This window comes from Erithacus rubecula (genome assembly GCF_903797595.1).
Source record: "Erithacus rubecula genome assembly, contig: SUPER_Z_unloc_4, whole genome shotgun sequence".
In the NCBI taxonomy this organism is placed as follows: domain Eukaryota; kingdom Metazoa; phylum Chordata; class Aves; order Passeriformes; family Muscicapidae; genus Erithacus; species Erithacus rubecula.
In genome coordinates this window covers 2,319,068-2,344,861 of record NW_027635670.1, presented here as the reverse complement: position 1 = coordinate 2,344,861, position 25,794 = coordinate 2,319,068, and the positions used below count along the sequence as shown (strand labels likewise).

The 25,794-nt window shown below is 41.3% G+C and overlaps 2 protein-coding genes across 2 annotated transcripts in view; both read left to right on the top strand.

Moving 5' to 3' along the window:
* Positions 1 to 25,794, top strand: part of ATG12 (autophagy related 12) — a 307,791-nt gene that overhangs the window by 46,903 nt on the left and 235,094 nt on the right. The gene's annotated exons all lie outside the window — the stretch shown is intronic.
* TMED7 (transmembrane p24 trafficking protein 7) lies at positions 11,724 to 18,623 on the top strand. Its single transcript, XM_079331545.1, has 3 exons — positions 11,724 to 12,057; positions 14,142 to 14,387; positions 15,706 to 18,623. The coding sequence occupies exons 1-3, from the start codon at positions 11,890 to 11,892 to the stop codon at positions 15,940 to 15,942; spliced, it is 651 nt and encodes a 216-aa protein (XP_079187671.1). The 5' UTR covers positions 11,724 to 11,889; the 3' UTR covers positions 15,943 to 18,623.

Sequence of the window (25,794 nt, the reverse complement as noted above, 5' to 3'; positions counted from 1 at the left end):
CACACTCAACATCCTTTTAGACTGGGGGTAGCTGACCACCAGTGAAAGAATTAGCTACTTCCAGAGAAAGAAAAAAAGTGTGTTTTCCCTGTTTGTATTTCTTTATTTTCTTGTACAGATGATTTCCAGACTACAGATTTTCCTCTATTCTCTATGCAACACTGATAAAACAGAAAAGCCTTGTGGAGGACTACCATCCTGGATAATTCTTCCTCTCAAGTTACGGTAACAATCTGAATGTCATCACAAGGAGGAAAGGCATGTGTGTCCTCTGACATACACAGAAAGTTAAAAATGATCCACAACTAGTGACAATATCACCACCTTGAAAAGGAAAAGCACACATATATATGGATGGAGGGAGTAATTTCATAAAGTTCTCTCTCTCATTTATAATCTTAATGTTATGAAAAGTATTACTTACAGTTTCAGAGGCTATTTTATTGCTTGTCCAAGCCCAAAGCTGTTTCAAGAATGCAATATATGCATAGTTAACATGCCTATTCCAGGAAAGAAACAGAGGTTTTTTGTTTTCATGTTCTCTCACTTTTTTCAGCATCTAGTATATTAAAAATGTACAAATGCAAAGAGCATCCGTGAATGAAAGACTCCACCAGTTCTGTTTATCACCAGAAACACATGTATTGGTATCCAGACCTGCAGACTGCAGTAATGATGATTGCTATCATTTTTTCAGGTATAGCCTACAATTTAAAGTCCTCACCAATTAGTAATCATGTCAACCCAGAGACATAAATTTTAACCCAGAAAAATTAGCAGAATATATACTATAAGCATCTATATTCCAGGGAAAAAAAAAGTGCATGGATTCATTGCAACCACCTTATAGCTTTTTCTACAAAGTTCTTTAATATCAACATCAGTATTTTGCAATGTAACTATAAGTGTAATTTTTTTAAGTCCTCTGGAATTAAAATGCTGTCACACATGACTTTCAAAGATGGAAGCAGTATTCTAAATGAAGCCCCTGGATTTCTTGAAATACTTTATTTTCTCTGCAGTGTTTCCTAACATCAGTTTTCAGTTTCATCTAATGTAGAAAAAACTGTTGTCAAAATCCTGCTTGTACCATGGTAAGTTATTAAGCAAATTAAAACCATACTATGACATTAAACCAGACCTTGGTTTTTATTTCTTCATACAACTTTAATTATTACATACTCTTTACAACATAGAGAGTTTTCAGTCTATCTTATTTTTTGGAATTGAAAATATGTCACAGTACTCTAACTAGAATGAAGATGCTGAAAAATAAACAATTGCAGCTCCTTGCACCAAGCTGATCGATGTACCAGCACTTAGAGCTTTAGAATAAAAACATGTATTAGGAAGCTGACCTTTGTTACTGCCTCTCACTCATCACCAATAGTATCCTAACCTTTCTTCTTCTTCCCATAAACAAATCTAACTGTTGAAGCAAACTCTTGTATTCTTGATCTTGTCTCCCTACCACAGTCACTTTAGAACCCTCCCTTCTCTGTTTTAAAATGCCTCTATCAAATAGGACCAGGTTTGTCAGATTACCTGTTTAGCAGTTTTTCTGCACTGAAAGAACTTGTGAGCATCTGTGACACAAACATACTGCAATATTATCAAGTCACTAGAAGTATTTTTTGAAGGCAGCTGTGGATACACATGTAATTTTACAGACTTGGCATAAGGACACCATCCTTCCATGTCTGTGCTTAACTACCAGCCATCATCAGAGATCACAATTTGTAATTCAAAACACAGCATGGAGACCTCTCTGGTTTCATAGTCCATACTGGTATAAACCTGGTTATCTATTAACCTAGTGATAGCTACCTGTCTTACATGAACACGATGGGTCCTGCGGACTGGACAGTGTCCCTTACAAAGACAAGTAACAAACTTTACAAGATTACGTGGGTTGCGTATGCAAATAATTTGAAAATATCTTTGGTAGGGCCTGATGAGATAACAACCCAATAAATTACAGGAAGTGGAAACAGAAAATATGAGACTGGAATAAAAGCCTTAAGAGAGAGAAAGTGAGCAGGTTTTATTGTCCATCAACGTTACTATTTTCCTGTGTCCTGGATCCAGTAAAGAACATCAGCCATAATCAATCCATAAAAGCCTGGCATCATGCTTGTTCTTTCTTTCTTTCGAAAAATATTTCCCCATTGCCTGGCAGATGCCCTTATTCATCCCATTCATCAGATTTTATGACAGGACTTGCATTGCTGTTTTCTCCTAACAGAGTGGCAGATGAGCAGCAGATGCTGATTGTAGCAACATCTCTAATATGAGCTGTTTTTGTACTTCCTCACAGGTGCTTGTCTTCCACACGACTGACAGCTGAAGCCAGTTCAAACAGATGATTTAGGCTGCAATAGATATGAAGCCAAGTTTTCTCCTGGATTCTCTTCTTCCTGCTGTCCCATGTGGCTGGCAGAGATTTGCCATTGTGGAACAGAAGCTGCTGGAAGTGAATTCTTCTTAAGCAGACTGGCTTTTGTTCAGTTCTGACTTAGGCTTCCAGCCCAAACTCTTGAGCAATCTGCACTGAGAGAGCTCTCTGTGTCTAAGGTTTGTGTTGGGGTGGGGGTTTTTTTTGGCTTTTTGTTCATTTGAATTTTTTTGGTTGTTTGATTTTTGTTGTTGTTCTTTTCTGAGGCTTCCAGTCAGAATCAGGCTGTGGTACAGAGAACCATTTTCTGAAAGACTGTGTTCTGGGCAGAGGATTTTCATTATCAGCCTTGTACTAGCATATCCTTCAAAATTTACATGAAATTTGGATTTAGATTTAGCGCAATTTAATGCAAATTAAATTAAATTCCTAGGTTTCTATACCTCTTTTTCTTTATGTGGACCAATTGCAGAACAGATCAGGGGGCCACACTGCATTCTTTCACTTCTTGTCCATGAATTAATTCCTCCTTTTCCCTGTACAAATGGGTGAAAAAAAAAAAAAAGGTGTTTACACATCAAATTTTTTTTCTGAAAAATGAACACATGGTTCAGCAGCTCCTTTTTTGTCACAGCCAGAATTTCATCATGTGAAATCCAAGGTTGCTCTGTGTTCTAAAAAAGTGAGCATGTTCCTCATCTTTTGGTGGACATGCAAGAGGTTAAATAGTTTTATGGGTTTTACTAATCCTTCTTCACTCTCTTGGTATGACTTCCAGAATTCAATATCTGCAATGTCTTTGCACAAGTGTACAAACTGAGACACTCTTTAGCAATATAATTTTTTGGGTGCACCCATGTTCACCAAAAAAATGTCCACAACATTCACAGAGCATTTTGTGCAATTGTTGAAGGGGTATCCCTCTTTCATTCTATTAGTGAAATGGTAGACAATCACTCCTGCCTATTAGAAGTTGTCATCACCTCTCACACAAGTTCAAAGCATTTCTAGACAGCCTTTACCTGACAGCAATTTTTGTTGAACGCTTTGGCGAATCATATAAAAACCATATGTGCCTTTTGCTGCAATATGTACTTCACAGATCCTTCACTTACTTCTTCTCCAGCTAAAAAGAGAGGAGTGAGGACTATAAATAGTTCCCATGTTTCTTCATCTAAGTCCGAAAATTCACATTCACTTCTCTCTATCTTTTTCTGCACAAGGCAGTTTTAGAACAGCTACAAGCTCCTGGGTAACAACTTTGTTGTTGTTATTTTTAATCCCAACTAAGATGCTTGCTTTCCCCCCTTAATCCTGTTTTCCCCATCCTCATTTCACCTCAAGAAATCCTTCTTCCTCTGCCTCTTCCTCTCCCTCTCCACACTGCTACATGGGGCTTTTATCCTGAAATTGTTTAATGGATGATCTTTGCCTGGCCTTAATCTGTTACAAATCGTCACATCCAGGCTTGAACTCCTACTTTTTGAGCACTTTGTCAATATATTGCTTCTCCAAATGCTTCTATTTTCTGTAAGGATACATGATTGTACCAATATCTCAAATACCTTAAAAGCAGCAAATCATACAAAGTGAAAAAAGCCACAAAACAAAACTCCAGCTGATTCACAGTGGACCTGATTATTTTGGTGGAATCCCTATGAATGCAGAAGAATCATTCAGTTATATTACAGAAAAGAAAAACTGAACTATAGAACAGTATCAGCTGGAAGGGCTATAAAAGATCATCCCGTACTACCCTCCCTGCCATGGGAAGAAAATCCTTCCATTAAGCACCATCCTCAAAACCTTCCTCCAGCCCCATCCAACCTGGTCTCAAGGACTTCCAGGGCTGGGGAATCCACAGCTTCTCTAAGAAATCTGTTTCAGTGTCTCACCATCCTCTCATAGTAAGGAATTTCTTCCCAAAATCCAGTCCAGACACACTCATTTCAGTTTAAAGGCATTCCTTCTTGCCCCATCACTACACATCCTTTTTAAAACTCCTGCTCCAGCCCTCTTGTAGGCCTCCTCAGATACGAGAAAGCCATGATAAAATTGTCTTGGAGCCTTCTGTTCTCTAGACTGAGGGTTAGGGTTAGAATTGGCTTTCTGGGCTGCAAGTGCACATTGCTGGGTCCTGTCCAGCTTCTTGCCCACCAACAAGACCTTCACTCAAGGGCTGCCCTCAATTAATTCCCTAGCCAGCCAGTACTCGTGCTTGGGATTGCCCTGACACAGGTACAGAATATTGCACTTGGCCTTGCTGAACTTCATAATGTTCACATGGTCAAACTTCTCCAGCCTATCTAGGTCCCCCTGGATGGATTCCTCTCCTCACGGTGCCAGCTGCTCCACACAGCCTGGTGCCATCAGCAAACTTGCTGAGGGTGCTCTCATCCCACTGCCCCTCGTCACCAACAAAAACTTTAAATAATGCTGGTCCCAAGATTCCCTGACCAACATAATTTGTCAATTGTCTCCATCTGGACTTTGAGCTGATGACTGGAACTGTCTGAGTGCAACCATCCAGTCATCTTCTTATCCTTTAAGCGGTCTAAATGCCAATCCACGTCTCTTCAGTTTAAAGATATTGTGTAGGACAGTGTCAAATGCTTCACACAAGTCCAAGCAGATGAGGCCAGTCACTCTTCCCTCATCCACTAACTCTGTAATCCTGTCAAGAAGGCTACCAAATTTGACAGGCATGATTTGCCTTAAGTGAAGTTTGTCACAAATCACCTCTGTATTTTCCACGTACTTTAGTTATTTACCAGAAGGTTTGGCTCCATGATTTTGCCAGGCACTGAGGTAACTGACTGTCCAGTAGTTCCCTGGATCTTTCTTCTTTCTTTTATTAGAAATATGGATTATGTTTCCCCTTTTCCAGTCAGTGGGAACTTCATGGATTGCCATGACTTCTAAAGTATGATGGATACTGACTTAGCTACTTCCTCCACCAGCTCACTGAGGACTCACACAAGAATCCTGTTGGGTCCCATTGACTCATGCACCTTCAGGTTTCTTAGACATTCTTGAATTTGACTTAGAGAGGTTGGTTCTTTGTTCTCTCAATCCCTGCCTTCACCTTGTGCAATTTGGATGGTGTGACTGCAGACCTTACTGGTGAAGAAAGAGACAAAAAAAGTAATTGAGTACCTCAGTCTTTTCTATACCCTGAGTAACCAAGTCTCCTACACCCATCCTGAGAGAGCTCACATTTTTCCTAGCCTTGCTTTATCACCAGTGTACCTATAGAAGCTTTTCTTGCTGCCCTTGATATCCCCTAGATAGATTTAATTCTACCAGCCATTTAGCTTTCTTAATCTGATCCCTGGGCATTCAATCTGTCCATATTCCTCCCAGGCTACTTGTCCTTGGCCCAATTCTATGTAGGCTTCCTTTTAGTGTTTGAATCTGTTTCGTAGCTCCATGTTCATCTGTGCACACTCCTGAGGTTTTCACCTGGCTTCCTGTTCACTGGGAGGCTCCTGAACCTGAAGGAGGTGATCCTTGAACATAAACCAGCTTTCCTGGGGTCTTCTTCCCACCAGGGCTTTATCCCACGTCACTCTACCACCAAGCAGATCTCTCTAGGCCAGGGCAGCTCCTCTGCAGCCCAGGGCTTGCTTTGCCCCTCCTCACTGCCCTAAGGATCTCAATCACCATCATTTCATGGTCTCTGCAGCCCAGGCTGTCCTTGAGCTTCACATCCCACACCAGCCCCTCCTTCTTGGTGAGAACAAGGTTCAGCACAGCACCTCTCCTTGTCTGGCTTCTCTATCACTTGGAGAAGGCAGTTTCCATCGGGGCATTCCAGGAAATTCCTGAGTTGTTTAATGCCCTGCTGTACTGTCCTTCCAGCAGATAATAAGGTGGTTGAAGTCCCCCATGAGGACCAGGGCTCATGAACATGAGGTTGCTCCTACATGCCTATAGATGACTCATGTCCCCTGTCCCTGCCATTCCTTTAATCCTGGTCCAGCATCCAACCCCAGACAGAACTCCATGCACTTCAAGCTTGTCATTGACATAGAAGGCAACACATCCTGTTTATTTCCCCTGCCTGTCCATTTTAAAAGAGGAATACATAAAATATAGAGAATTATTAATGGTTTTGGTCTTTTAGAATTGTCCACTATTATGAAGCCACAATTTTGGTTTCTAATACTTTCAAAACAGTTTCTGTAGGGAGAATGGTGTATTTTATTAGATCAATTACATATAGTTGTAAAGATAGTAAGTCATTAAGTATTATCATGGTTTAACTCCAACTGGCAGCTCAGCCTCATGCAGCTGCTCACTCATTACCCCTAGTGGGATAAGGGACAGAATCAGAAGGGTAAAAGTGAGAAAACTTATGGCTTGAGATTAAAAACAAATTAATACGCAAAGCAAAACCCACACACGCATACACAGTGAAACAAGGAAATAATTCCCTCCTTCCTATGGGCAGACAGGTGTTCAGCCTTCTTTAGGAAAACCAGGCTTCATCATGTATGAGAGTGTCTGAAGAATACAAATGCTGTTTCTCTGAACCTCCCTCTTTTCCTCCTTCTTTGTCTTTCCTCAACTTTATATGCTGAACATGATGTCATAAGGTATAGAATGTGCCTTTGGCCAGTGAGGTCAGCTGTCCCAGCTGCAACCCCTTCTTAGCTCCCTGTGAATCCCAGCCCACTTGCTGCTGGGGTGGGGTGAGAAGCAGAAAAGGCCCTGACTCTGCAGAAATACTGCTCAGCAAAGAAAACATCCTGAGTTATCAACACAGTTTTCAGGACAAGGCCAAAACCTAGCTCTATACCAGATACTGTGAAGAAAATTTACTCCATCCCAGACCAAATCAGCATGAATGTTCCATAATGAGTTGTAAATACCCTGAATCTGAGTGAATAAAAGTGCACACATGGAAACATAAGTCTTTCTTTCATTAGGTCAAGAGCAACAGGACTATCAAAATTCAGACATGACTGGGAGAAAAAAAACAAACCAAAACAAAAGCTGAGCCACAGGGAGGAGTGCTTTGGGAAGGAATCTTAAAATGCTTTGCTTAAAATTTGGCTAGGGCATCCTTTGGGGTTCCTATCTTAAACTGAAAGAGGGTAGGTTTAGAATTATTTAAGGGAAGTAGATTTTTGCCATGAGGGTCATGAAACACTGGCCCAGCTTGCCTGGAGAGCTGGTAAATGCCTCACCCGGGACACACTCAAGGTCAGGTCAGATGGAGCTCTGAGCAGCCCCATTTAATTGAAGATGTCCCTGCTCACTGCAGGGCATGGACTAGATGACCTTTAAACTTGCCTTCCAACCCCAACCATTTGATGATGTGATGGTTCAGTGTAAATTGTGGTGACCAAGAGCTCCCTCTTGCGTGTCACACAATGAGCAGCAGGCCCATGTCCCCACAGGTCTCACCTTGAACCTACAAGTAAAAACTTTTTCCAACATTTGAAATCATGTTGAATTTCCTACCTGGTCTGATAACAAAGAAAGAAAGAAACAAACGAAAAATAAACCACCACAGAATGGGCATTTCAAAACAAATTCTAATCCATTTGATATTCTTACGTACAAACATATTTTCAAAGGATGCTGAAAATCAAAGGACTGTTTTAATACGAAAACAGGCTCACAAATTGTTCTTGTCAATAACTCAGGACACTGCAAGAGTGCATGTGCAGTATTTCAGATGGTAAGAGGGGTCACAGCTTTCCCAAAATTCTCCCTTCTTCCAACTCCTTGCACTGCAGCAGCTCTAAGCCTGCTCCTCTGTGAAGCTGCACACGTGGAAAGACCACAAATGTTTAATTTTGGGTGCACCTGCATTTGGTTTTCATCTAAAACATTTATTTGAATTTGTTATTTTCTTGGTGTATTCTGTTTGAAGGTGTTTGGGCTTTTATGTAATCAACTAACACAAGCACAGACGTAGTGCACTGACTTTTTAGACCCAAGCTCATTTCTTGTTCAGTGCAGTTTTTGGAAACAGGAGAACAGAGGTTAGAAAATGCATTGAACCTTGAAAAAAAGGATATATTCAAGTATTTTTAAGGTCCAGTGACTTTCTCCTCCACAGCATGACTTTGCACAAATTACACAAAAAACGGTGTGACGAAAATGTATTAGTATACTTGACTGCACTTTAAGTGTTTTTTGCAGGTGGAGGAGTTATTCAATGCTGCTTTTTAAAGTACAAAGGCCAGTGAAAAGAAAGATTAATCTGGATTTTGTCCTGTCTGGCTTATTTCAGTAACTTTAGCCTATCCAAAATTAGGCACTGTACTGGGAAGTAAAGAGGAATTAATTATCTTGACATCAAAGTCTATTTTTTATAAAAAATCTGCCAAAGCAAGCCGACAGCAAAGTCTTTTATAGCAGAGGTACTTAAAATGGAGAAACTTTACCATTTTAGGTAATTTGAGTATCAAGATAAAAAGTGTACTGTGGAATATGCTTTAAATGTGAATTAAATTAAAATGGCAAAGTGGATTCTTAAAAATTGTTACACACAAATAGATTTCTGGAAAGATATTAAAGGACTGTAAAGGTGAAGAACAGGTTTTTTCCTGTCTCACTATTTAAATAACAGAAAATGTTATTTCAGTCATAAGATCTTACTTTATAAGTCTAGAATTGCTTCCATATCTACAACCTCTAACATGGGTAAAAGGTCTCTACTTCAGGAGAAAAGATTAGAAACTTGATTCAGCTACTAAGCAAAGAAGAAACACTGTCACCTGAAGATCCTGCATTTTGCAGATTTCTTCGGTCTTTCTGCAGCGGCTTCTGTGTGTTTTTGAAGGAGTAAGAACTCCTTGTACAACTATGGTTCATTAGCAGTCTTCAGGAGAGTATGTTTTACCTGTCTGCACAAGAAACACGTGTCATTTGTCAGTTTTAATTTTCTGCACACAGAAAGCAGCAACATACACTTACAAATCAAACCAATGGAAAAACAAAATGAATCCTTGGGTTTTTTCCCAGCCTTTGACTTTGCATGTAAGGTAAAAGGATTATTAATAAAGTCATGTATCTATGCATGAGTGCATGGGTGAAGTTGTAATACAGACTTCTACTTGCTAATATTCTGTCATAATAGAGAAAAAAAAACTACAAAGATTTTTCTCAGGAAAAAACTATGCTGAGAGCACCTGAAACTGGGTCTCACCCTGCTTAAACAGATTGTCCAGTAAAAAAGAAAAACTCTTCATATGACTGCCTCTAAAATATATTTATTGAACTTACTATTATATTTATTGAACTTACTTCAGTTTCAAGCAATGAAAGAATTACTGAAATTCATAATGCTAGTAATCTAGTTCTCAATTACTACCAAGATTGCTACATATATAAAGCAATTAGCCCTTAACAAACCCACACCAGGGGAGCTGCAAGCACACCACACAGTGGAGCTGATGCTATGCAGTTAGTGCTGTCAGCTCTGCCTCTTGGTGCTGTAATGAGGAGTCACCTGGGTTAAGGGGACCAGTCTGGAGAGCTTCTTGGATGCAGTCTGCCTTCTTCACTCTGTTGATGTCTTATAATCTCTGACCCAAATCCAAAAAGAAAAGGATGTAATCTCATCTGTTCTTGCTGATTTATTTTGGGTATTGGAACATTATCTGGGTTTTTGCTTATTCTACAGGTGTCACCAGACTCCTTTCTTGTCTGCTCTGTATCTATCTATGCTATTGTTCGATTATTTGGTGATAGATTTCCAATAATTTCCTAGATAAACTTTGTTTTGCCCATTCAGTGAAACTTCAAGAAAAGAGCTGGAAAAAATTAACTAGGAAACTGTAAGCTGTACACAATCACTTCAGCCGCTGTGAAAAATCACAGAGGAAATCCTCCTGAAATTTGCCACATGAAGGAAGTGATTAGTTTATACAGTTTCTACAAGCCTATGGTGACTGATTTAAGTTAAATGACTGAAGCTGCATCATATGGCCCAGATATATAACCTGCTTTTGAACCATCTCAGCTATCAACCAACACTTAAACACCATCTAAAATAAAACAGTGTGTTGAATTGAAAACAGCAAACATCAAGGATTAGTTGTAAATGGACAGTATCTGCCTCAGCTGTAAGGTGGGTACTCGGTAAAGTATCTGCCATGTCATTTTAATCCACTAAATCTATCAGAGCCTTCTACATAGGAATTTTGGGTATGTCTGCCTTGTGAAATCCAGAGTCCTCGAACTGATGCCCAGGTTTCTTACGCAGTCACACATTTCACAAGCTAGCACAGGACTTCTCTCTTCAAGGCTAGAGGATTATGCAGCAGCACCTCAGTATGGTACCACTTTTGGCAATAGGTACTTCATGCAGATTCAATGCAAAACGGGTGCATTACAAGCTCATGCTCCTGCCTGGGAGGTTTGAGCTGAGTTTTCCTACTCTGCCTGATTTGCCACAGCACTTAATAGAATGAAGAGTATCTTTGATTCCTTTTTTCGAATTTGTAAAAATAACTGAGAAAGCTGTGAATGTTGGGGCTAGAGGAAAGGAAGGTTGTGTGCAGACCACATAGCAATCTGGCAGCTTATACAGGGAAGCTGGAGAGGAACTGTTCATCACGATCTGTTGTGGCGGGAGAAGAAATAATAATAAATAACTGGAAGAAGGGAAACCCAGGTTAGACATAAGGAAAAAATTCCTTACAGCGAGGGTGGTGAGACACTGGAACAGGTTGCCCGGGGAGGCCGGGGATATTCCAAACCCGGCAGCGTCCAAGGCCAGGCTGGATGGGGCTCCGAGCAACCCGGGCAGGGAAGTGTCCCTGCCTGCGGCAGGTGGGCTGGGACTCATCTTTAGCATCCTTTCCAACTTTTAACATTCTACAACTTCACGATTGGCTGGACTATAAATTGGAAGTCGACACTCCTGAAATCAACGTCAGCACTTTAATCGATGTTTTGTATCTCTGTTTATTCATTCATCTCCGATTCATTCTCCGCAATGAACGTTCAGGGATACGCGCAGAACTCTCTAGTCTCTTCCCCGTGTGTCCTGCTTCTCGCGGGGACCGTGGTCGCTCTTTGCGTGTGCTCCCCCGCCATTTCCAGCTTTAGGGCCTAGCGCGACCCTCAGCAAACAACCTGAGGGCAACGGCGCTGCGCGCGCACCCGCCCTCAGCGGCGCCACGACGGCGGAACAAGGACAGGCCACGGCCGCCGCTCGCCCGCCCCTCGCCGGCCGCTGCCCGCCCCTCGCTGGCCGCTGCCCGCCCCTTAACCGCCGCTCGCCCGCCCCTCGCTGGCCGCTGCCCGCCCCTCGCCGGCCGCTGCCCGCCCCTCGCCGGCCGCTGCCCGCCTGTTCCCGTTCCCCGCCCGACACACGTCCCGGAAACGCTCTGGGAAGGCGCTGCCGCCGCGCGGGCACTTCCGGGTGCCGCCGCTCGTCGCCTCGGCCACGCCGCGTCCCGCCCGCCGCCCCGCGCCCCGCGGCCCCTCCGCGCCCTCTTCACCCTCCTCGCCTCTCTCCGCGCCGGGCCATGTCGCCGCGGGGCTCCCGGGGGCCGCTGCCGGTTCTGTTGCTGCTGTGGGCGCTGGCGGCCTGCGCGGCGCGGGCCTCCGAGATCACGTTCGAGCTGCCCGACAACGCCAAGCAGTGCTTCTACGAGGAGATCGCGCAGGGCACCAAGTGCACCCTCGAGTTCCAGGTACCCCGGCGGGGAGAGCCCGGGCCTGGCGCCCCCTGGGCTCCGGGCCCCGAGGCCAGGCCGCTGCCGGCGGCTCGCCCTCAGCTCCCTTCCTCTAGGCAGAATTTGAGCGCCCGGCAAGGGAGCAGCGCCTGGGCCCAGTGGGAGGTCTCCAGCTTGACTAAGGAAAACTGCGGAGCCTTCCGTGTAGTGCAGGACAGAGTGGGACACGGAGCTGGCCCTGAACACTGGCGGTGTTGGTACCCCGGTCTCTGCCATGTAGTGCCCCACCTGAACAGCGCAGAGAATACCTAAAGCGCGTCTGGCCGACAAGGTGCAGCTGTTGTGATATCCTTGGGGTTTGTGGAACATCGGCTGGATGAGCACGGCACATCTTAAGAGCTAATTTTTCATATTTCAGGGTACAACTTAGATTTGGGTTACGTACTGAAAAGTGAAAGGATGATGGGAGAAGGATGCAGTGCAGCATCACTGTTTTGGTGCCTCTGAGTGTATCAGCAGGGTTGGAACCTTTCAGTCTGTCACTTCAGTAGATGAAGTCACTTTTAGTACAGCAACAGCATGAGAGAAAAGTCGTTCCCGATGACAAAAATCACAGTTATTTTTTGGGAGATTTTGAAAGGATTGTGTAATTTTTATGGGCTGCCTTTCTTGCTGGAGTCCTGTTTCTAGTTTCTCTGTTGCTGTTCCATCTCAAGTATATGTGGGGAATGTTGCTGCCAAATACCAGTCCGTGTTGCCCTGTCCTATGTGGTCTAGGTCCTATATATCTTTTTCCCTGCCCAAATATTTCTTGTCCCTCTTTCTTCAGTGCAGTCTTTTCTGTGCAGTACTTTCCCCTGCAGTTTTGAAGTAGGTGTCACTGGACAGATAAGCCTGCTGTTGCCACTTTTATTGGTGACCAGAACAGGATTAGTACTGCTAAAAGAAAAGTCTGGATTTGGCCAGCCACTGTCAGCCCCAAGTGCTGTGGGAGTGTCCTCCTCTCAAGGGCCGACAGGAGGCACAAGCAAGTTCTGTGGCAAGGAATCCTGGGGGAACTTTAAAGCTCTGGCCAGTCCTTACAACCTCAATGTAAACCGATATTTTCAGTGAAATATCATACACAGCTGAAAGCAAGTGACTTCCATGCAATTGGCAAAAAACACACCCTTACCAAATTGTAGGTTGTGTTTCAGAATGAAGAGCTTTGTTATTGCTTGCCAACTGGATATTTTTAAAACTGTTTTTGTGGAGGAGCTGCTGCTCCAGTCTGTTGTTATTTCAGTTGTAGCACTAACGTAATCATTTTAATAACCTGGTACTTCAGTAAACTGATGAACATTTATACAGTGCCATGTGGACTGAAATGCAAATGCACATATTTCAGTGATTTCTGCACACATATGAAATAAGTCTTCTTTCTCCTTCAGCATGCTTTATCTTAAAAGTAAAAAGTGTGCAGCAAGGATAAAGTGTAAAACTGCTATGGTTAGAGTCATCAGAACATCAAGTTGTGAATGCCTAAACTCCCTGTCAGTCTCTGGAAAATCCAGATAGTATTCAAAACCTCAAAAAGCCCCTTGGGGCAATCATGAGGTTTTGAGTTGCAGGCATTGTCTGCTTTTTGGCAGGCATTGTGCTGTTTTTTGGAAGAACTCCTGTGTCTAACTGCAGGTCCCCCACAGCCTTGCTCTGTTGACAGAAGGAGACAGGAAGACTGGACAGATTGAAATTCCTGTTCTTCCTGTTAGACACCATTCCTGCAGCCTAATGCAGCTGATAGAGTAGGGCAGTTGCACTTTCCTAGCCATACAGGAAGGAAGTGTCTTGCTGCATGTTAGCAGTCTCAGCTGGATGAACCAATTCCATAGAGGACTTGAGCATACCGCAAAAGCAAAACCTAGAGCGTTTTAAAATATTTTCTGTGTGTTGTTCATGGGAAGATAATTTTGTAGACTTGCTTTGAAAGATTCTCGAATACACTATATTTTAAAACAAGGCAAAAAGCTTTGCAGTTTCACCTGCCAGACTATACTTCTTAGAAGAAATAAATAAATGTCCGTTTTTTTCTAAAAAGATGATCTCTTGGTTTTTGTTTCTAGGTGATCACTGGAGGTCATTATGATGTTGACTGTCGGTTGGAAGATCCAGATGGCATTGTACTGTACAAAGAGATGAAGAAACAGTATGATAGCTTCACATTTACTGCATCCAGAAATGGAACATACAAGTTCTGCTTCAGCAATGAGTTCTCTACTTTCACACACAAAACTGTGTACTTCGATTTCCAGGTTGGAGAGGATCCACCTCTGTTTCCCAGTGAGAACAGAGTAACTGCACTTACCCAGGTAAAACGCTGCTGTGCTTGACAGAAGTTGTTAGGTGAAGGCAATTTTCCTTCAGGTTCCGTTGCTTTAGTTATTTGCATCACTTTTGAAAATAAATGAATCTAAGCTTTTAAAATGCTCTAAATTTCAACAGATAGGCTTTCTTTATAAAGATAAGATTGGTAGAACACAGAGCTGAGAAGGAATCACCAAATGTTCAATAGGAGATTAGGACAGAAACTTGAGACCACTGTTCGGGGTTTTTTTTGATGGTTTCACTTTCATGGGAACAGTTAAAGGTAAATCCATAAAACCAGAGTGACCTTGTGTTTAAATCCCTTGTACAGGTCACACAGAGGATGTTTCTACAATTTACCAATAGCAAAACTTAGTTTGGAAAAACTCATCCTGAATTTTGCCGAGAAGATTATCATAGACTTTTTCAGACACGTCTTAAAAGTCATTGACTGGAAAATATGGTTAGACTCAGATATAAGTGACTCAGAACAGCCCTAAAATGGCATGAAACATTTCCTTTATAATAATTTGTTCTGTTCGATCTTCAGGAAATACTATTTTAAGCCATTAAAGAGAAACCTAAATTGTGAGTAGAAAATAAGTCTTTTGAAGATCTATTGGTTAACTATTCTCTCAGTGATCAAAACTCAGTGAGGAGTACTTTTACTTGCAGTAGATCAACTGAAACTGCAAGGAGTTTATATAAAAAATTATCTAGGGCTTGGAAAACCAATAATGCTTTTTTTTTTATTTTAATGAAAAATTATGAAGTTGGCCAAGTTGGTAAGTATTTTTATATGAGTATGGTATTGAAGGATAATAATTGTCTGTTCTCTAACCACTTTCTGTGTACATGACTAAGAAAATGGTCTCTTGAAAACAGAAGAGACGTTATACTGCTTAAGTGAGAATTAATCAATGAAGAGTGTCAAATTTGTGAAACAGAAGTGTTTAGTATATGCTGTGTGTATCTTAATATTATAAACAACTGCTTGTTTTCCTGTGGCGGATCACTGACATTTAAAAAATATTTATGAGGTTCATTTTGAATCCAGGTATGAATTTGGAATTTGTACATTAATTCTCAGAGCTCATAGCTTTTTTATTATTTCTGTTGTTCTATCTGCTTCTGTATTTAACAGCATCACATTTTTGTGTGTGAAGCTTCATCAGTTTAAGTTACATTTTACTGTATTTACACCATTTCTACCTGACATGGGTCTGAATTAATTCTTAGCTTTCAAAGTTACATGGCTCCTCATTTAAAATATCAAACCACTAGCAGGGTCCTTAACTCTGTGTCGTGTGTTTGTTTCTCCAGATGGAGTCTGCATGCGTTTCAATTCACGAAGCTTTGAAGTCTGTCATCGATTATCAGACTCACTTCCGCCTGAGGGAAGCGCAGGGCCGCAGCAGAGCAGAGGATTTAAACACAAGGGTGGCTTACTGGTCAATAGGGGAAGCAATCATTCTTCTTGTTGTTAGTGTCGGGCAGGTATTCCTCCTGAAAAGCTTCTTCTCAGATAAAAGAACCACAACAACGCGCGTTGGGTCCTAACCAGTGGCAGCAATGCTTCAGGCGTGTTACTCATTAAGATTAGCGGTTCTCCAGTTAACTCTAGGTACAGAGGTCTGAACATATGCAACATTCAAATGTCTATACTCCTCATCTCTTAAAAATCACAAAATAGACCCAAAAGGTTATGAAAGGGACACATAATTTGAAATATTTTTAGCGATCCTTTGGAACTTAAGTGTTTCAATTCCTAGATTAAAATATCTGGCAGTGTGTAGTCTCTCTTTATTTTTACCGATACTAATCCAAGCCAAGTTTGATTTTTACCAGTACAATTAGTCAACTGCAGTATAACACTTTAAAATAACCCAACAGTCTAATGTCAGTTATGAGAGATGATACATATGAAAATGCAGTTTCGTTTTCAGGTTGAATATCTTGGATTATAGAAAAAAAAATGTGATTAATCGTAGTGAAGTGTTCTGATTTGCTGTTTTAAAACAAATTTGCAAAATTTACAAATTTACAAAAATTTGTAAAATCGTTAAAAACTTGGCACTATATTGTGGTGCACAATCTTTATCAGCCTGGAAAGTCTTTTATCTTCAGAATTTGCTGAATTTTTTACTTCTTTCTGATTGCTTAAACATACATTCTTCTGTACTAAAATAAATGCATTTTCTCTTTTGCAACTTTTGTTTTACTATGAAATTGTAAGCTGAGGCTACTCAGGAAATCCACTTCTGCATACAAAAAAAAAAAAAAAAAATCCAAATTTCCAAGTTTATGTAAAAAACATGCAGTAGAATAGGGAGTCTTCTAATTTTGTCATTGAACCTGTGCAGTACTCATATATGCTGCTGCTGCCTTTTGGATTTAAGTCCAGAAGTAGCTTGGTGTGTTAAGCAGCACAGCACCAGCACTGGATGAGGTTATATTATGTGTTAGGCACGTACAAAGCTTTTTACTAAATTTTTTCCTAATAGGAGGGCAATTTGAAATTGATACTGCATTGCACAAGTGCTGTAAATATTCCTCTGTGTGGTGCACTGAGGCATGACAACCTTGTGCATCTAATTGCCACTCTGTTTTGTTAGTAGTCAGGAAATGTTTTAAATATTTCAGGTTATCTTTTCGGTAGAGTTATTAGAGTTACCTTGTTTTCACTGCTTATGTCTTCAGTAGCATATGTACTGTAAAATTCTGTTTTATTTGGTTGTGGAAAGTAGCAAATGTATGTACATGCCCATTGCTTGAATTGAGCTGGTCATAGTAAGGCTGAACTCCTTCAAACGACTCTGGAAAAAAAAGTAGGCTGACCAATTCTTAAATGCACACAAAATAAACTAAAGTGAAAAATTTTTCATGTATTACTAGCTAAATCAAAAGATGCTTTTTGTATAAGTTTTTGGCAAGGAGAGAAAGAGTGCTACATCCTTATTAATTGCCTATAGTATTTCTAGCAAAAATTTGAAATGACATGTTCAGGTGACACTTGAGCAGTCTGAAGAATTTATCTAAGATGACCTGATTTTAAAATCATGTCATGTTGAAAAAAATGAAAGTGCCCCTACTCTCCTGTCAACTGACTGCTCTTTTGGAAACTGAAGGAAAACATCAGACAGCTCAAAGATTATTTAAAAAGTCATGGAAGGATTAAAAATCTTCAAGTAAAATTCAGGATGTAGAGTTTTGCTGTCATGTACTGAATTTTGAATACTGCAGCCCTGTTTTGGGATGCAGGTTCCCCAGAAACAGTTAGACCCACTAATACAAGAAAACAAAAGTCTGCTTTTGTCTTGCGATACAAATCTGTGCTTGCACACAATATTCTTGATTGTACCTCTATGCTTTCTTGTGTTCAGCAAGTAATGTCTAGTAGTTCTTCTGCATTGTACACAATAATGAAGCAAGTGGTACACTTTGGGTGCAAGTATCAAATGAAAGCATGATTTGCTTTTGCTAGTATTCATTATTTCTGGAGTTTAAATATTAGTTATGTAGCTTTAATCACAACAAAGGCATTTGTTTGAAGGCTTGAATTGTGATGGGTTTTTTTTCCAATGAGTTTTTCTGTGTGCTGGCAAAATTGGTAAATAGTGCTATAGAACTGATGATGGTCAGCTATCGCATATATGTCTCTTTACTCTTTCATAATGTTTGAATGTGTGAAGTGGACTGTTCCATTCAATGTTACTCCCACAGCAGAGGTTTAGTGGACTTAACTTTTCCATTAAAGTTAGGTGTCTGAACCAGTGCTCTGGCATCCTGCTGCATGATACGCAGCAACAGCTTAAAAATGCCTTTATTTTTGTGTTGTTAAAAACATGGCACAAACACACGTTTAAACGTAGCTGTATATAGTTTTTAACTGACTGAATAGGATATAATAAAACACACATGCTAAGCGCAGTGGGTGAAGAAGTGCATTGTGACCTTTGGTTAAAGCCACACCTTTTTGAAGTTTGAGCAGTTTGGTTAATGGTGTGACATGCAAGAAAACACGCTGCGTTAAAGGGGATATAACTGTGTTTTTAATTGCTAAATGCTCTGGGTTTCAGCTATGCGTTGGATGTTTTATGTTTACAACACTTTTTTTGGTGTCCTGAAATGTTGGTTCTTTAGTATGAGGGCATGGGTGGGGGGGGAAAATTTAGTTTGAATAAGACAAAAAAGCAGACCCTGTGAATATTGTATGGGAAAATAAAAAATTAATATATGAATGTGGTCTTATTGTTTTGTTTGCATGGGGGGTTTGGGAACATTATTCTTCAGAAAAGCTTTGAATCATAATTTGAATTGTCAACTTGTGTTTTAACATATTACAGTTAATCTGCCTCCTGACACTTGATCATTACTTCAGCCATGCTTAGCAAGGTAGTGTGGTTATTGGCTCTTTGCTCAGTATGTCAGTAATGCAGGCAGTCACACTCATAAATCTCTTCATGTTGGAGTAGAATTCAAAGTACTTAATTGCAGATGCCAGGAATTGTTTGGGACCTACTGTATTTTTTGACATTAATTCTGTAGATACAAAGTTACAGGGGAGACTGCAAAGGTGCCTTCAATTAGTGTCCAATTACAAGATAGGAGCTTCAAGTAGTAACTGAATGTGTGATTTGAGGTACCTTATATTGAGTTGCTTAGGTTTAAAGAAGATATGGTAGGTGATGGTATTTTGTGTGGACGCCTTCCAGAATTAACTCTTCTTGGTAAGTCAATTGCTATATATTAAAAAAATGTCAAGGCTATTTATACAGTAGTTGAATTAAGAAAAGCTTTTGTCTAGAAGCATGGCTAAGTTCTCTTTCAGTGGTGTGTTACTGTTATGGCCAAGTAGTTGTCCAAGGCTTTTTTAGGTGCATGGCACCTGCGATTTTAAAGTAATTTAAGTTGTGGTCTGAAGTGCTTTTTGGCTGTAAGCTGATAATCTTGCCAAAGAACAAAAAAACTAGACAAGGTGAAAAGATGAGTCAGTGGATTAATGGCATGCATGATGATGATGAAGGTTTTTATCAAGGAGGGAATAGAAATGTACTCTGGAGGACCACAAATTTAAACAATTCCTAAACTGCCAGACTACCAGGTGCAGCAGTGATACCACAACCTCCTTCAGGGGTGAGATAAAGCCAGGAGTTTAACAAAGGCCATAAATTAGGTGGATGAAAAGTCTTTCACATTCTTCCCCTTGACCTGCAGAGTCAAGTTCCAGAAAAGCAAGGTTATGCTATGTGCTCACTGAGGGTACTGATTTCAATCAAGTATTGTGAGACATGAAGGAAAGTGGTGACTCAGCTTTGCTTAGTAAAAACTCTTGACAATAACAGCTCTCAAAAGGTTCATTATTTGTATTAAAAAGTCCATGTTGCACTCCATGGGGCAAGATGTTACATAAACATAAGGTGCTTTTACTTTGCCACACTTCTAAGGAAATTGATTTGACTCACTCATGCCTTCTTCTTCACCTGCTGGCAAAAGTCTATTGTGTGCAACACATTTTTAAGCACATGGACTGCATTGTGTGTCCATGTTATGGTTCTTATTACAGGCTGTTTTGCTGGTGAACTAACAGGAAAGGGAGTGGCATGGATTATGCTGCAGTTTTGTTGCCAGCCTCCTGTTTCAGGGTGGAAAGTCCTTAAATGAATCATCTGAACTGTGGTTTTACCAAAGTGCAGAAACTAATCCTGAGTGGAACACCAGGTTCCTTAATTTCACTGCTGATCATTGTGTGTGTGGTTATCAATAGAGGCCATTGAACAGAACTTCCTCCTTTCTGGGATCTGAATCTCACTGTGAGACACTGTCCAGCTCAGAATAAAGCACATTAGGGGCAGTTCAGGAGGATGCCATCCCTTCAACAGCCTGCATTGTTGTCCTGGTTTGAAGGACAAGTGTCTGCCAATAAAGGCAGAAGCTTCTCTTTGAAATGGAGAATGTAAACCCCCCTCCCTCCAAATTATTATTATAATTTTGAAATTAAGGGGCTGTCAGGCAAAGATATGGGAATTAGGAATAACAGTTCTTTACCAGGAAAATTAAAATAGAAATGCAGTATTACAAAGAACAATCCCAAAAACACTGACAGAGTCAGAATACAACCTGACATCCCATCAGTCAGTCAGGGTGTTGGTAGCGTCCTCCTGCAGTGGCAGATGTGGTTCAGCTGAAGCAGTGCTCCTGTAGAAGGTGCAGTTTTCCTCTGAAGGTCCAGGGATGATGTGGAAAGGTCCAATTTTCATCTGGAATGCAGTGGAAAGGTGGTGTCCAAAATCTCAGGTTTTTATCTAGGTAGGAAAGGCTTGGCTCCTCCCCCTGGCTGGAGCATCTCCCAGTGGGATGATGTAATTTTATCAGTCATACAGTAGGACTCAATGGTCCAGCAGCAGATGATATCTTCCTGGAGGGAGGATGGGTTGTGGAAAAAATAAAGATGATTGCCCCATCTTGTCTCAAAGATGGCCCATTAGCAGATGGTATGTGCTACAGAGATAAGGAATCACTGCCCCACCCAAATTCAACAGATGGTGACAGAATACACATTTCTGGCTATATCAACTGAAGACAATTGTTCAGGTGCACATTCCATAGCTGAATGTATTTTTTGGTGCATTTCCACAGGAAGGATGCAATGACCCCCTGCAATGACCCCCTGACGTATGTGACAGTGCATGGTCCACCAACTGCACATTTGAGAGGCCTCTACTTGGTGGAGTACTCCTGGCTTTAGCAAGAACCTTTTGCTTAGGGATGGTTTTGATGCATATCTTGGACATTACTTCCTAAATTTATGTACAGGGATTTGCCTGGCACTAAGGGCAACAGATTAATTCTGACTTTACTGTAAATTAATATTCTTTATAAGTCACAGAAAAAAAGAAGTGTATTGATTTACTTGATATGCAGAATATGAAAAACCAAAGAGAAGAATTTTCTTCCTGGAAAAAGTCAAACATGAGGAAAAAGGGGTTGGGAAGGCTAACACTGGTATGAGACAAGAGCTGTTTTGGCACAGCACTGTCTTTTCCTCTGGTGTTTGGAGAACACAATACCCCTAGGTGTCAAGAAAGTAACTCAACAGGGACAGAAAGAGGGCTGAGGAGAGGCAGAAAGGAGAGGGGAAAGGAGAAGGAGGAGTTAGGGAGTAATAAAAGGATGGAAGAAAGGGAGAGAACAGATGGGAGAAAGGCTATGGACAAGAGGTGCTCCCTCTCTGGAGATGCTGCTGGCCTTTGGTGGCTGCTGTCCCCAGTACAGGTTCACAGTGCAATCTGCAAATAGCAGCTGAAAATCACACCAGAATCAACTCTTTCTAATGCATATTGGCACACACATAATGAAGAATTCAATGAAAATTGCCCTGGGGAAACTTAGAAGAAATGTGTCAAAATGTGGACAAAAGCTCAGGCAGCTGCTGCAGGGAGGATATGTGAAGAATAGAAAATGGTAACAACCAGGACATCCCATCACCTGTGAAATACTCTGCCTCACCTAAAACCAGCCTTTAATGCACTGATACAAACCCACAGTGACTTTGCATTTCTGTGTCAGTGATTGTCCTGAGCTACTAACTTAAGATAGTCAGCTGCCCACCCATTCTGCATGTGCCTTTCACTCACAGAGATGCCTAAGACATTCAAACCTCACTTAATACCATAACACACTTGCTCTGGAACAAAAACCACCAGAGTCCAAAAATTCACAGAGCAGAAAATTAGTCCATATTTCCTGACTTGCACAAATCCTTAGATCAAGGCTCGAGAGAGTTACACTTCATTAAGTGGAATTGTGCAGCAAATGGAATTTTCACTGTCTTGCAAGTTCCACCTTAGAAAGAAATCGCTTGAATTTCAAAATGCAATTAAAATCTTCATAAAGCATTGGAAAATAATGCTTTTAGGCAAAGTATGTGATATTTTTTGTCAAAATATTGCAGTTTAATTTCAATTATAGACTGTTGTTTACAATACATTGGAACACAGCACATGACAGGATGTCTAAAACATTTCTTTCCTCTAGGTTACAATACTTCACTTTGCAAAAATATTCAAAAGCAAAAACTTATTTTTTACTTCCCCCCAAAACCCCAAGAGTTGAAAGTTGAGCTGCTGGCAGCCAAGACTCCTGCACGCAGTGCAGTGAACAGTAGAGGAAAACATTTGTGGGTGTCCTGGGAATATGTTATCAACCTGTGGGGTTGGGCTCAGGATATCTGTTTCCTTTCCATAATATTTTCTCATGACCTTGACTGGAAGCGGGACTGCTATAAACTAGGATTGTTTGTGAGCACTTGTCTGGAAGCAGTGATTTTACTGAAGCAGTTTCTTGGAAGTACACTGAATGCATATCAATAAAGAAATAGGATAAATGGCACATGTCTGCAAGTGTAATTCAATACACTTCATGAATGTCAAGCCACAAACATTGCTGCCTACCTTCAGCTCATCTCTGTAGGACTGAACTTTCTGATCATAAATTCTGACACTGGCTCATGGTAAAAGAATCCAATTAAGTACAAAAATTAAATAGAAATATTGAACTTCTGGCAGCCATACAGGTAAAACTCCATACAGGGAAGGATGACTGATTTAGAGAGTGCTAATAAGTGCATTGGCAACTCATTTTCTTTACTGATGCATAAAGAAAAACAGTGTCTGTGGGTGATAGGTACCAGGGTCAGGATCAAAAGGCATTCAGAAATGCAGGATCAGAAAGGTATTCAGACAGTCTTGGGGTGTCTTGCTATCATGTGAGAATTTCAATATCTGAAATCACTGCAGAAACTGTATTCCTGCCTGTCATTTCCATTAACTGACAGACCAAACACTGTACTGGATATTTGGATAGGGAATGCTCTGATGGGCTTTTACCATACTCAAATAGTGATAATGATAAATCCCTTCATCTTTGTCATCCCTTGGTGCATATTGATACAACCTAAATTCCCAATAAGCTTAGACTGAAAGCAGCTCTGAAGTCTAACAAAAGCCCCTGGAGAGTGAGGCTAGCCTGGCATTTAAGCTGACTGGATATGCCTTCTCCTCTTGAGGCCCTACTCCCTCCTCAGGAGATCTATCCATTTTATGGCACACAGAACCATCCACTTCCACTGAATTCCTAGGAATATGGCAAGATAAAAACAGGGATCATTTGAATAATTAAATTTTATGTCTTTCAGATCCATCAGCCATGAAATGAGCATTTATTCAGGAAGGGCTCAAAGAACATCCTCCAGCCACTACTACATCCTTCAGAACTTAAATGGCAAGCAAGTGCCCTGTAATTAAAATACAAGCTCACAAGTCTCAATGAAGATTCCCCAAAAAGCAGTCCACTGGAAAACCCTTAGCAGATCCGAAACAAATGTCAGTGATGGAAAATAAAGTTGAAAGAAAGAAATTCGGAAGCACCCAGAGCCATTGCACCCCCAGACTTGTTCACTTAGGTCACTGTTAGATGCTGAGCTGGAAACATCAGACCCATCACAGCTCTGCACATAGATTAGCAACTCCATGCTTTCAAACTTTTTGTGACTATCCTTCAGAGCCCTTCACAATGTTTGTATCAACCAGATATGGATACACAGATGGTGGTACAAGATAGGCAGAAGAAACAGGTGCATTTGAACGGGTATTTCCTTTCTACATAATAAACACTAGGTCCTTTTATGTGGATTTGGAGGAAGAAAGGTTCTTTTTCCCTCATTCTGCAGACCAGGCAGAGGATCTGAGGAGGGCAAATCTTTCAGTCTCAAGTTCCTCATTGAGCTTATGGAAATAACTCCAAGGCAATACTTGAGTTGAGCTATGGAGTGAGACTGTCTCAACTCCATCTCACACTTTCAGGACAGCACAGCAACCCACCTACCCACCCTGTGAAACCTAATAACCCTCAGTTTTGTTCTTGCTTTTGCTTTCAGCCCACCAGGCCTGCATGGTCTGCATGGTCATCATCTTTCATTTGGGTCCTAAATGCAGCACAATAATCTCACACCAGAAGTCTTGCAGCCCAGCCACAGGGCAGGCAAGACAGATGTTGTGTTTCCATGTCAGTAGCCTATAGAGAAAGCCTTTAGTGTCACTCTAGGAAGCAAAGAAGGATGGTGAACAGATCAGTCTGGCTCTTCTGTGTAGAGTGGCTGGGCAGATGGAGAACACAGGTAAGTGTAGAGGCTGCAAGGCCAGATCATCCCCAGACCCAGGCAGAAGTGAAGGACAGTAACTGAGCAGCACTGGGAACCACAAACAGGGAAAGTGCTGTGGCTGTTTGCACCAGGTAAGGTGCAGCACTAGAGGGACAGCACAACAGAAGGTAAATTAGCTGAACAGAAAAACTACAAACGTTCAGTCAACACAAGCTGTCCCCAAATGCCACATCCAGGCTTTCAAGAAGGCAGAGACTCCCCCCCTTCCCCCTGCCAAAGGTCAGCACTGCAGGAGTTGGGTTGATTCACAAGAGACAGTTTCCTATTGATGGCTATGGGAAAAGAATCTGCTGCTTGTATGGAGAAGATACTTGTTTTCTCAGCTGGAGAGCTCTCCAAATGGCAGCAGCTGAGAGAAATGCTTCCAAAGAGTTGTAGGGCAATAGCAGTCCTCTGAAACTTATGCTCTCCTCTGGCTGTCTGAGTTTCCTAGGCAAGAAAGCAAGGATTGCAGTGCACCTTGAAGGAGCAAAGAGTAGAAAGAACAGCAAGGAGCAACTTGATGTTGTCAGAAAAGTCCGTTACTAGACCTGGGTACCTGTGCTTGGCAAATCAAATGACAGCCAGCTTCTGGGCATAAAGGCAGCAGGCTTTGTGCAACATCTAGATGAGAGGTTCCAGGGTCACAAATTGTTATTTTGGTCTATCTTTGTTCCATAGATGCAGGTCAACGGAAGGGGCGAAGTTTCAGCTGTCAGACAGGTAGCTGAGGATGAGGACCTTGCATTCTACGAAACACTGTCAATTCCATATATGAAGACACAAATATAGAGAAATCCAGAGTCTTAGTGCCCAAAGAGATGCAGAGAGCAAGGACTTAGGTTCATGGACCACTAGGCAGCCTTCTGGGACCAGAGAAGAAGTCTTCACTCTGATCTTTATGAAATGAGGCTTCTGGCCCTAAAAATTTGAAGGCTCCCAGAGGAATATTAAAAGTAGAAGCTGGGGGAAAGCAAACAGGCACAGAAGAGCATGTAGTGCAGACTTATGTAATGTTAAAAAGTGGATACAGCTGGGGTTCAATGCCTCTTGGAAATACCAGAAGGGAAATGAAAATAAAAATTGCAGTAAGTAAGGACAGCAAGTTAGAGTGCTAATGCCAGATCATTTTCACATGCAAAATTAAATGTTGGTGTCAGGGCAAAATTGGCACATCCTTGTGTGGACCCTGGAGAAAGAAGTTAGGGATG

What these genes read in the sequence shown, in the direction of transcription:
- TMED7 (XM_079331545.1), top strand. Translation starts at nt 11,890, where the DNA reads ATGTCGCCGCGGGGCTCCCGGGGGCCGCTGCCGGTTCTGTTGCTGCTG. An exon ending in AGTGCACCCTCGAGTTCCAG is followed by an intron (nt 12,058 to 14,141) that starts GTACCCCGGCGG and finishes TTTTGTTTCTAG; the next exon opens with GTGATCACTGGAGGTCATTA. An exon ending in GAGTAACTGCACTTACCCAG is followed by an intron (nt 14,388 to 15,705) that starts GTAAAACGCTGC and finishes TTGTTTCTCCAG; the next exon opens with ATGGAGTCTGCATGCGTTTC.